General features: G+C 40.9%; 1 protein-coding gene across 3 annotated transcripts; it reads left to right on the top strand.

Annotated features, from left to right (window-relative positions):
- The first annotated feature begins 8443 nt into the window (after positions 1-8443).
- dclre1b (DNA cross-link repair 1B) lies at positions 8444-12400 on the top strand. 3 transcript variants are annotated; one of them, XM_005478138.4, is made up of 5 exons: positions 8444-8628; positions 8814-9094; positions 9278-9443; positions 9567-9749; positions 10448-12400. In XM_005478138.4, the coding sequence occupies exons 2-5, from the start codon at positions 8897-8899 to the stop codon at positions 11659-11661; spliced, it is 1761 nt and encodes a 586-aa protein (XP_005478195.1). In that variant the 5' UTR covers positions 8444-8628; positions 8814-8896; the 3' UTR covers positions 11662-12400. The 3 variants fall into 3 exon arrangements, with proteins under 3 accessions (XP_005478195.1, XP_019205790.1, XP_005478194.1); XM_005478137.4 differs by having other exon boundaries at positions 8445-8610; XM_019350245.2 differs by having other exon boundaries at positions 8444-9094.
- Positions 12401-12855: the final 455 nt, after the last annotated feature.

The raw sequence follows: 12855 nt of genomic DNA, 5'->3' as shown, positions 1-12855 counted from the left end.
CAGCCCCTCTGATAGTCACTGATGTAAGTGGTTCATCCTTTGGGCCTAGCAATTTTGTGCTGCTCTGTTAATTCCAGCCTTTGGGCACCACTGCCAGTTTTGGGGGTTTTGCTTTATTTGCAGTGGACTGCAATGTTGTACTAAATTAGTAACTTGTCCTGGTACTGAGGAGGTGGAAAAGAGATTTCAGCCACAGTATGCAGTTACTTTCAACAAAGTACCTCTTAGGAGACACTCCCAGGACATGTTGGATATCAGAACAACGCAGCATTTCAGCTACAAGGTTGATCAAAAATCTGCATGTGATGTGTTTATGAAAAAGGCATTTAAAAGCTATTTATTAATTAATTTGACAATTTAATGAATGTTTAAAAATATGTTGAAAAGTATATCGTCTTTTAACTGCTTATTTGTGCTTATGATAACTTACAGCTTTCTGTTTTCCAGTTCCTCCTTCTTTTCTACATTTTAAATTTTCTGCTTTTGTGATGTTATCTCTATGTTTCTTTCATCTTTATAATCATCCTATTCTTACAGTTTGTGTTTTTTATGTAACTCTAGATTGAATAGGGTTGTAACCCTCACATATATGCCTTTTGTCAGTTCTAAACTCTGACGAAGTCTTGCAAAACACCGGTTTCTTATCTTGATGATTAAATGCTCTGAAGATGCAATGTGAGTGTGTGTGATTTCAGCTTCTTTTAACCCATGCGCTCTGCTGTCATGCTATCAAAGCACTCATTGTTGCAATGCCTCTGTGGATTTTTTAACATTACTTTCAACCTTTGAAGTCTGTTAAAGCAGACAAGTGTTGAAGACAATGAAGACAAATGAAGACTTGCTGTTAAGCCTCATTATTGTGAACCACTCTGCTGCATAGATTTGCAGCCGTGGGCATTCAGACTTCAGAGGCAATGTCTGCAGTTGTCTTAATCACGTTGGGAACAGCAATTTATCTCATGTTTGACTCATATTGGTAGTTTTAGTTCATGTGAATGGCACGCCGTCTCACCAGCTCATTTGATTCACAGCCTACTGCAATCCAATGCAACAGACCTGTAATACTTTTACGGCTCATAATCAAGTTTTGCTGTCTGAAAGTAGTAAATACAGCTCCGCAGTTATTTGGCTCTGTGGTGTCGTGTTGAACTGCATTACATTTAAAGACATTTTTATTGTTTCGTCCAGCCTTGTTTATATATGGATGGATGAGGAGGGCAGAACAGTAGACGGGCGTTGCAGACCAGCTGAGGATTAAATGCTGTGGTATGTGGCATTGGTCAGTGCCAGTAAACGTTTATTAAAATTGGAAACACTTTTCAATGCTGTGCGGTCCAAGAGACAGCACCACTAAGAAGAGCTTTAAAATGCCCATAGAGTTGAATTACCACATCTCTCCAGAGTCATAGGAGACTGAACATAAAAATTTCCACTCCATACAGATCATGTGTTTTACCAGTATACAAAATAAATTATGTAATTCTGTAGGTTGAGGTTAACAGGATGAATTCTGTTACGATTAAGTGGGTAAGTGGGAATCTGCATTCTACTCTAATTTATTTTCCCTGCCCTGACCATGCCGAGGTCACACGAAGACTTCCTTGTATGACCTTTGAAACTGTTGTATCAGCTCTCTCAGTGCTCTACCGCCGTAGCACTTAGAGTGATTCACCTTACTTTGCAGTGACTATAATTGATGCTGAGTAGGCCATCCTTAAGAAATACATATTAGCATCTGGTTGGTTCATGGGCAGAAGATAAGAGAGCATTTGTAATTTGGTCGCCTCTCTAAGGTGGAAGCACTCTAGGATGTTTACCTGGGCTTTTTCTCCCCATGTGCTCACATCTGGCTGTTTTAAAATCGCCGGCAAATAAATTCGATGTTAAAACTTGATCTCAGTCCCCTTCAGTTTTTGTAGACTTTGGATTATTATATATTTGGCTTGACTTTTTTTTATCCTGAAAATCCATACTAAGGATTTTATGATAAAAATTCATTATTAAGTGCTCAAAAAAAAATACAAACATTTTCTGACCCTTAAAACACTTCACAGGAGTCCACAGTGGGATTGTCAAAGAGATCATACTATGACTTTGAAAAGTGAATGCAAAGGGGCAGTTAACGTCCAGCTTTAGGTTTCTCAGATGTTCTTTGGCATTTAAATATGGGCACTGCCTGGTTTACTCAAGAACGTTTCCTGTAGCCTGTCCTGTTTTTGACACCTGGTTCACTGTTGGGCTGTAGTCTCATATCACAAGAAATGTGAGCAGTTTTTCTTGAAGAATCATCTATATTTACCCATCTCTCAGTTTTGATCTGCGTTTCCATTTCTGGCAATGAAAAGAACTTTGATAACCTCATGCTGTTATTATTATCAGAAGGGTTGCCTGTTTTTTGCCAGACATCATGGTTGGAGCATTGCCCAAAATAGCTTACATGTTGCTGGTCTATCAAAGGACTGATTGATGGTCATCCTTCTGGCAGGGTCCCCGTCTCTCAGGGAATCTTCTGGACTCGGTCACCTCCCAGAGTCATAATCGGTCGGCTTTTCAGTTTGGCTGCATTGCTAACCTTAGAAAGAACTGCACACATTCAAAACTAAAACCACACAGGAAGCACACATAGATTAGTATTTTTTTCATTGCATTTATAAAGCTGTGCATGATCAAGCAATCAAAGTGACTGATTGATTGATTCTATCCACAAGCAAGATTTGAATATAATCCAATGTCTTGCACACAAAAAAAGGTGTGTGTCGAGTTATTGTGCATCATAAAACTGTGTCAGTCTGTTTTTGTATATATTTGAAGCACAAAATGCACAGCTTTCATCATATCAAGTAAAGTTACCACCATCATCATGAAGTATACTGTGCTACATATTGGGATATCAGAATGTCAAGTGAACTGCCACCTAAAAACATTGACAAGAAAATTGAAGCCTGATAACAGAAACAAAAGGTTGCTGTTGAAAACACAACAAAGGCATCTGGGAGAGAAAAAAAGGCACGAACAGAAGCATCCTGGGAAAAAACGACCGGGAGATATGCCACAAAAGTTTCTTTTATGTCAGCTCAACTGGAGCCGCATAAGTAATATCGACCATTTTCTGTTGCTCTGTGCAAATCCACAATTTTCTAAATGATAACAAGAGCATAACAGAAGTGGGTTAGCCAGAAAGCCAGCTAAGGTAAACTAAAGGAATGATCCTGTCTTTGTTTTTCTTTTTGTGCTGAAAAATCTGCCATCGTTTTAGTTTTTCCTCATTCATTTCATATGACAAACATCCATTTATCCACTAAGCCAAAATAAACTGTGGCATTAATGTGGTGACAGCTGATAAAACATTTATAGCTTGAGTTTGCAATTTAATTTCGATTTTCAAATCTAACACCCCGCTGAGACACAGCACACCAAGCCCGTGTAATCCATAACTGCCTTGCTTGCTTGTTCTCTTTCTCTGTCTTTCTGTGCAAACTCCCTCAGCAGTCTAATCCACTGGGGGACAAAAGACTTAAACTGCTATCAAAATAAGTGGTTCTGATCTCATATTTGAAATTTACTGACTCTGCATTTAAGCGATTGCAGACAAAGGTCAAGCTCATCGTTTTTGTAGCAGGATGGATACGGGGCTATGAATCTCTAGAGCCTGATAGGCCTTGTGAAAAATTAAGAGTCACATGACTTTGCAGTTGATTCTTTCCGTAAAATGCATTTTTATGGATTTTATAAGCAATGGAAATTATGGTGTCCCTGCTTTTATACAGCAAATTGATATTGCAGACTCAGTGTATTGATTGTCTTCTGATTGTCCCATGAGAGTACTGCAACTATTTAATTTACTGCAAATCAATCTGTAGTTGCAAAGTGCATGGGGCTATCTACTAGACTGGTTGTTTCGTCAATTAGTGGATATAATGTGACAGGTAATGAGGAGTAGTTACTCACAGCCTTATAGACTGAAACACTGGCTCCTGGAATTTTACCAACCTGGTGTTTTTCCTCTCTCGGTAAACTGTATACTAAGCTCCTGTCACAGGGATACTCACATCAACTTAACACACTTGACTGAGCTTCAGGCCCACTGCAATTTTATGTGTGTGTGTGTGTGTGTGTATGCGCGCGCACGCTCTGGTGCCTCATTACCAGCAGGATAAAGTATTGTTCTGACGTTTGCATGCTCTACCAGCCTGACTGTAATAGGTATAAACAAGGTTAACCCTATTTTTCTGCAGCTGCTCAGTGCCAGTTCCTCTGAAGTTTCTCTAAGCAAATAACCAACAAAACACCCCAGTTCTGCAGGCACAAACACAACAATCACAACAGAGTAGTTCTTCTGTCTTTTCCCACTGGACAGAATTACTGCAAACATTGCTCAGTGCTGGATGGTGGAGCAGCTCTTCTGCAGTAAATTCAACCCTTTCGCTATACTGTGCCATACATGCATTATGCACATGGGGAGCACTTTGCGAAATCACGATCAAACGCACCATTTGTCTTGCACATTGATTCACTAAAGAATATGGCAGCCCTGTGATTGAAGTTTCTTTGGGGCCTTTTTGATCTATTATTTATCATTTCTTTTATTATGGTTTGGTGTGCAGGGCACCACTGGCAAAAAAAAGCCCATCTTTAGAGCTGAGACATCTGTGAAGAGTAAAAGTAAAGTTACATTCATGTCCATTAAACTAATTCAGAATGATGGTCTCTGAACTCACCTTTCTCTGAACCTGCTCACTTAAAATCCGGTTTCTTGTGCTCATGTAGGATTGTTTTTTTTCCTTTCAAGTAAATGATGCTTTTACTGCAAATTTGCTTCACACCCATCATTTGATGCATAAGCCATTTCGGTAAATTACCTGCAATAATAGTTCTCCAATGCAGGAAGGAAAAGAGCTTCCAAAAAGAAAATCCCTTTTTTCTTTATATCCACAGGACAATTTAACCTAAACAGCAAATATCAATGAAGTCTTGTCCCAATCTACACGAGAAGCATAATAGTAGAGAGTCAACGGCGCTGACTTGGAAGCAATTGAAAATCTGTCATCTCAGCAGCAAGCCAGTCATGCGGAACATGCTACATGCTATGTATATAAATCAGATTCCTGAATGATCACATTCGTCTTCATCCTGTGGAGAAAAAAAAATGATGTGTTTGTTGACAGTGTGCTTTTGAGGAGTTGACAGCCAGTTGTCAGTGTTAGTCTTCCTGTGGGACAACAAGAGGATCTCTCTATCAAACAAACCTGTCTGCTTCAGCAGAAATTGAGCCAAATCTTTAAACTCTCATTTTAACATTAAATCTTTTGCTTATTGCTCAGTTTGTGAACACTTGATGTGCTGGTAAGGCAAAATAGCCTATTACACGCAACATTACACAAATTCAGTACAGCACAAAGAAGGAACTGCAGCGTCAGTGTAGTAAACAATGCTTGACTCATCTCACCACCATCTTAAACCGCTCTCAAGTATTTAGTCGGGTGCATGTGGGGGCTGTGCACAATAAAATCTGTGTAAAAGCACGTTGGCATTACAGCATGTTTGTGCATTTTTCAAACATCTCGTATTTTTATTCTTTCTTTAGCCCCCGTATCTGTTTGTTCCCTTTTCAGGGGGGAAAAAATGCTGTTTTGATTAAATACTAGTATGGCTGACATATTGACCATGTCCCAGCTTCTCCTGATAGACAATTAATGAGGGTTTTCAGCCCTGCAGCTTGCATGTTAGCTGTATTAATCCTCACTGCTGAAGATTTTTCATATCCCTGCATCATATAAAAAGAAATTTTAAAACACTTGGAGCTCTCTGGGATGAAAATTAGAGTCATTTTTCTCTCCATATGCAGCATCGCAATGACAGTAAGCTACGAATCATGGCTGTGCATTATGCGGCCCTAAAACTGCACCCTTAGCTGGTCCGTGGGTGATTTCTACCACGCTGACTACATGCCGCACCTCTCAGCTCACTCCTGAAAGTCCAATAAACTGAACTTATCAATTCACATGAGGGGAGAAACAATAGTGCTTTTGTGGTGCAGCTTCTCCACCTCTATAGGTGTTATACAGCAGTGTGGATAAGAAGGTGGTGCTCAACACACAGGGTAAAGAGGGCTAGACAGCAATCATGCTACTGTACTGTGGTATCATGACACTGTTTTTATGTCACACGATGAGAGCATAAAAGGTGTGACCCTTGAAACCTCATTGAGGATGATGGAATGGGAGAGGCTGAAGCAGAGAAAATGAAACAAAGAGCGCAGAGACTGGAGGAGGGAGAAGGTGAGAGATAAACAAAGAAAGACAGATGGAATAAGTGAGAGAGGCTGCCAAAATTAGGATATGTGTCCTCACCAGCTTCTTCTAGCCTGCAACTTGTTCTTAGCCCCCGAGGGACATTTTTAGCTCATCACACATCTGTAAATATCTCTGCAGCAGGGAGAGTGTGTGTGTAGCACCACTGCATCATCCCAGAAGGGAAAGAGACATAAGCCGCCATCGCCTCTGAGTCTGACTGTACAAATTTGTTGACTCAGATGAATGGGGGTAATAAAAATAGATCGCACTGGTCTTTATTCCCATGGGGATGGTTATATATTTGGGAAAAAATGAGAGAATTAAGAGAAAGACTTTTATGGGACCACCAAATCTTATTTAATCATAGCTGTCACTGCCAAAATACATCACGTTGTTTTACATCTTTTTACCTGTATTAATTTAAGTAACATTTTCCTAAGTAGCATTTGATAGAGAGGAATAAAGGATATGGGGACATTTGCACACTGAAATTAGCGCAAGAGAATGTGTTAGATATAAAGCATTCCTTTTAAAAACAGCAGTGGCAGATCGCAGACTGTGCAGCCATCTGCCATTTGAAGCATCACTGGTACTGTCTGACAGCACTTTTGTTTTTTTTGTGTGTTGTGTTTGTTTTTTTTTTTCTTCTTGCAGAACACCATGACAGAAAAGACAGCTCCTGCTCCTGAACTCAGCAACCTTTGGCTTGATACATGTAAACAGCTGCTGATTTTAATCTTCTCCCTGCACTGACATTCTTATAATATTTGAAGAATCACAACAAGGCTAAGTGGTTTTGTGCATGCACAGTTCTAGCGTTATTTAAGGAATTTAAATATGTGCGTTCCTGATTGAGAAAGAATATACCAAATAATAATTAAGTGCGTTACTATTTATTTATGCACAGTTGCATAATTATACTTAGAATATCCGTGAGAAATATTTGTCCTGCGATCAATATTTTACTCAAGTCAAGACACTGTTTTAACACTGCAGCTGGAGGTGTGAACGTAGAGCAGCATTACCCCCAAAATAAACACATCTATTGCACATCAGGGACAAAATCTTTATTAGTTACAGTCTCCCCGCTGTGGAGCTCATCACAAAGATGTGAAGTGAATAGTAACAGGGGTTCCACTGAATCCTTGCAGAGTGGGCGCAAGCGTGCGTCGGTATGCATTTGGGGGAGATATAATTAACTGTAAAGCAGCATGTGATTAATGCGCTCCTGAATGGGAAGAGAACTCATGCGGCGTGATAAGAGAGGAATGCGCTGCAGTCCCAGGTATTATCCTGAAAAGTGAACAGCGTGCAAAGGAAAGGGTGGAGAGGTGCGGGGGGTGGGGCGCTACAGTGGATTCCTATCATCACCATAGCAATGACCCCATTTAGTAGTACCCCCTTCTCAATGCATATAACAAATAATGCATATTGGGCGAGGTGATGTTTAGGAGTGTTACATATATAGTCATATATATATTATATATATTAGATACAGTAAGTAAGTAGGTCTCAAGGGTTTCAGAGGGGAATCAATCCATCATCCAAACAGCAAAGTCTTCTCTCTCTCTCTCTCTCTCTTTTTTTCTTTTTTTTTGTTGCTAGAATTGTTTAAAGCTTAAATATATTTTAGGAAATATATTGTTATTTTTTCTTCAAGCGCTCTTCTCTATCAAGTTATAATCTCGTAAAACACGAGAAACACAATAAATGCCCTGCAAAGTTGCCATAAAGCGACTGTTTCCGCTCTATTGGCGCCATCTTGTGGATACTACAACAGTTTACTTACTTTGTGTATTTCTGGTAGCCTCCTGTATTGAATATATATTTGTTATGGATTTACAAATACAGTTTTAAAAATGAATATTGTTGCCATTGCGCATCATTGATTTGCTACATCCTTGGTTTCTTCCTATAAAAAGGAATTTCATTATTTTTCCTTTCCACTGTCGCCAAGTGCTGCTCTGAGGGGACCATTCGATGAGGTTTTCTCTTTAACACTGTAAGTTTTTAGTGTTTACCTTACATCATAAGCATATTGAGGTGACTGCTATTGCTGGGGGGGGTTTCTAGTTTTTTATATGGATTCAGCCGAGTGCCGCCGTTTGGTGGCAGTATTGTACATAAGCAGCATGACCGCTACAATAAAAAAAACAAAGAAGAAGAAGGAAAAGGAGGCGTTGAGCGTTAAATTGAAAACAGAAATGGCGGGGCTTATCAGCTGCTGTTAGCGCCACAACTGTGAAAATGTAACGACCGGCCAGCTGTTTAAGGTGCTCAAGGTTGGGCAGAAGATTTTCTGAACCTAAAATCAGAGGTCAATAAGAAGAAAAAAGTATGTAGCCTTTAGTAACGAGTGTTAAATTTGTATTTAGCGATTCCGTTAGCCAGAAGCCAGTGAAGGATTTTGTTTTTTGTTTATGTCAACACGCTGTTGTGTTTCTGCTGAGATTTTAATACGCAGTTTGCTCTGTGACAACCTTAACTGTCCGTCAAACTCCCAACTATTACTTTAATTAGTCTCTAACAGCTGGCCACAGCCAAGAAACTCGTGACATCTATCGACTGACCACACAGCTGGATGACTTCAAGCGGTGGCAATAATGCCCGCAAACGGGAAAGTCATTCCCCACACCCCGCTGGCCGTGGACTTCTGGCATGTGCGGAAGTGTCCGGGTACCCGGCTGTTTTTTCTGTCCCACATGCACAGCGACCACACGACAGGTCTGACGTCCACGTGGAGCAATCGTCCCATCTACTGCTCACCTATCACCGCCACTCTGTTGAAACTCAAGCTGCAGGTAAGGGAAGGTGTAGTCTGTTATTTCTATATTTGATCAAACTTTGATATTTTATCAACCTTAAGCGTGTTTCAGAATAAATCTGACCGTGATCTGGAGTAGTAGATGTTCTGTTGCACTAAAGTCTTTCATAAGGTTTTGATGTTTTTTGGTTTTCCTCTGACTCTTTCCATTTCTGCTCAGGTGAAAGAACAGTGGATCCATCCTTTAGAAGTGGGTGAGCCATACCTACTCCCACTGGATGATATTGGCAAGGAGAGGCTCACGGTCACACTGATAGATGCCAACCACTGTCCAGGGGCTGTCATGTTTCTATTCGAAGGCTACTTTGGCTCCATTCTATACACTGGTCGGTTTCTCTGAAGCTTCTCAGACATAGAAAAATGCATTTTCTCAAGTTGTGTCCTGTTGGATTTAATTTCTCAAGTTTTTGGTATCACGAAAATTAACATTCAGCGCTGATTTATTTCAGGCGACTTTAGATACACTCCTTCAATGCTGCGTGAGCCATGCTTAAGGACCTACGCCACTATAGATGTGCTGTACCTGGACAACACTAACTGTGACCCCAACCGTACCCTGCCATCAAGACAGCGAGCCACTCAACAGATTAAGGAGATTATTCGCAGCCACCCCAGCCACAATGTTATCATAGGTGAGTTTAAACAGCTTTCTGCAGCCCTGTCAGTTACTGTATTGTGACAGTGCATAAATGGCTTTTTTTGTATGTTTTTTATTGGGTGTATGTGCTGACAAAGATTAATAGGAACTACTGCTGTCAGCGTTAATCTTGTTAATACGACGTTAACACCATAACCGCATTAGAGTGGCAAATCCCCATTAGAGAGTTAACACTGATAGGTCCCGGCGAGAGCTGCATGGCGTCAACGTATTAGTGCGGTTTGCTCGTTAACGCATTAGAGCTGTGCAGCCCTCGCCCGGGCCGATCAGTGTTAACTCTCTAATGGGGATTTGCCGCGTTAACGTCTTATTAACGGGATTAACGCTGACAGTACTAATAGGAACCTCACCATCATCATTAGGGGACAAAAGCTGATGTTACATACACAGGAGTCGCATTGCACTCTTTGCCAAAGGGTGTGTCTGACAACAGTACATGTCAACACATTTTTTTTTTTTCAGCTGTGCGATATTTTGAACACAAAACTCTTCCTCAGATTTCTGATAAACACATTGTCTCACTTTCAAAGCTATTAATTCACACCCTCAGCTTAGAAGGTGATGATTTGTCAGTCCTGTGTTCACAGCTTGTTCCTGCTGATTCTCAGTAGCTAAAAAAAGGTCAGTTATTGCAGGTCTAAAGTTTTCTTGTTGCTTTATTCCATCTTGCAGGCCTTTATTCTTTAGGTAAAGAGTCCCTGCTATTGGAGCTGGCGATGGAATTTAAATCCTGGGTTGAGGTGAGCTTTGAGAGAATGGAGACCCTTAAAGCTCTGGAGCTGCCTGATGTCTTCACTACTGAGCCAGGGGCCGGCCGTATCAGAGCTGTGGACCAGTCAGAGATTTGTGCCTCTGCTTTGCACCAGTGGAACAAAGAACAACCAACTTTGGCCATCTTGCCCACCAGCAGGCCCCTGATCTCTTTCCACCCTGATGTCCATGTAGTACCCTATTCAGATCACTCCTCCTACCAAGAGCTGGAGGATTTTGTGTCAGCACTTAAACCTACCTGCCTTATACCCATTGTAGGAAAATGTGTACCTGGAAGTCTTTCTGCCTTACTCCCTCACAAAAAACGCCATGAAATCCTGGTACCAGAGTCAGTCCGACACTACATGTCGAGAGAGCCTGAGAGGCAACTCGGCTCATCAGCATACACTAGCCTTCGCCGCAAACACTTCCATCCTCTTGTTCCTAAAGGAGTGGTATTTGAGTCTCCTGTAAGGGGATCTGGGAAGTCATGTGAAGAACCCTGGGAGGCAGAGTGTGTGGAGCACGATGCATCTGGGGAAGAGACAGAAACAGAAAGTAGTGAAAAGGACTCTAACTGTATCCTCCTGGACCTGAGCAAAGAACTCACCCCCAGCAGAAATGGAAGAGGGGCTGGAGATCTGTGGAACCTCAACATCGTCCAGACAGTCACAGAAGAAAGAGTGAGGGAAGGGTCGACGCCACTGAGCGAAATCGCATCGAGCCGCTTCTCTCCAGTGGAGATTCTGGCAAACCCCAATGCCTGCTTGAAGCCCAGCGTGACCACAACGTTGTCTTTAGAAACAAGTGCCAAAATAATCAATAACCAGCACAGTGAGTGTGAGAACAACCACACATTGCCAATTAAAAATACCATGAGTCAGCACTGCGGGATTGATCAGAACGACAGCGTGACATTATTTCAGAACAGCCCTGATAATGATTCCTGTGCTTCATCCAGCCCACTGGCTTTGCTGAACTATGCGTATATAGAGGAGCTTGAAAACAGACTTTTAAAGAACCTCCCCTTCTCAGAGGAGGACTTCAAGAGCTGCGGCCTCCTGCAGAAAGGTTTTGTGCAGCAGTTTACCCCTTCACCTTTACAGTGTTCAAAAGACGATGACCTCTCAGACTGATTTTTGTTTGTGGTAATTTTGAGGTTGAAGTTTTTGCCTTCTTTTAGAGGCCTTTTTGTAGTTTTGTGTCATCATAAGCACTTAAAGCACTTATCCTACTCACACCTGCGCTTTAATTCCTTGTGCTATTTCTATTTTTTTCTTCTGTTGTTGTTGTTGTGGCCTGGAAACTGAAAAGGTTATTGAGCAGGAACAGCTACGTGATGGTTTTGTTTTTTGTTTCTTTAAGCTTTGCCCTCAAGTTCCTTGTTTCTGTGTAAGATCGACAGAAAATAATTATTTCTCATTTGGAAGACATTTTATCCGTTTGTTGGTCGGGAAAAACTAATCAGTGACTTTTTGTATGGACAAAGCTGAGGCACATTTTTCAGTATTATGTGTTGGTCATTTTCACACTTTGTCTGGGTGTACATGCTTCAGCTATACCGAACTATGGGGATACGTGTTAAGAACCCGCACTGCACCATGGGCCACTTTTGAGAATAGTGATAATTCTCAGTTTCTCTGTAAACACCACTGTTTATAGTTTAGTTTCACTCCTGTGTCCTTCTTTGTATATTAAGAGATCAGCCTCATGTTATTGTTTACTGGGTGCTTTTTTTCCTTTTGTTTTTTTTTTTTTGTTGTTGTTTTTTTTTGTATGCATCACAATTTAGTTTAATTATTGCTCGTGGATACCACTGATGCTGCGTGATGCAACTCAACATCCATGTGAATAAACATTTTCTCAAAATGTGGAGACGTGTTAGTTACTGTTTTATTTTTGTTTTGTCAGCCTGCCTGATTGATAAGCGAACAGTGACATTTTAGCAATACAAAAGCTGTGAAAAAGCAACACAAGGTTCATTAAAATGTCATCTTTGTGGACCAAAATTTCCTGTCATATGGGAATAATCAGTTCTCACTCCAAACCTTTGGTCTGTTCCCTGTTTCACAGTTGCCTGCTCTGACTTCCTCTTTGTTTTTTGCTGTAAAATATTGAAAGCTGTGAGATTACATAATCTGCCCCGTTCAAGCTTGAATGGATTTGATTACCAGCAAAACAATACTCACCCTGTACTTAAGTGTACTTAAAGTGTAGGCTCATTGCCGTTTTATTTTAAGATGAAATTAATTTTGGCTGCACAATGTCTTGATGCATGGTCAATCGTCCAGGTAAATAAATTCCAAATCCCGGGATCTCTCCAGCTGATC

This window comes from Oreochromis niloticus, linkage group LG20 (genome assembly GCF_001858045.2).
Source record: "Oreochromis niloticus isolate F11D_XX linkage group LG20, O_niloticus_UMD_NMBU, whole genome shotgun sequence".
NCBI classification, from domain to species: domain Eukaryota; kingdom Metazoa; phylum Chordata; class Actinopteri; order Cichliformes; family Cichlidae; genus Oreochromis; species Oreochromis niloticus.
This window is presented reverse-complemented; position numbering and strand designations above follow the sequence as displayed.

Coding starts and splice junctions, on each gene's coding strand:
- dclre1b (XM_005478138.4), top strand. CDS start 8,897: ATGCCCGCAAACGGGAAAGTCATTCCCCACACCCCGCTGGCCGTGGAC. Junction 9,444..9,566: donor TGGCTCCATTCTATACACTG/GTCGGTTTCTCT, acceptor GATTTATTTCAG/GCGACTTTAGATACACTCCT. Junction 9,750..10,447: donor CAGCCACAATGTTATCATAG/GTGAGTTTAAAC, acceptor TCCATCTTGCAG/GCCTTTATTCTTTAGGTAAA.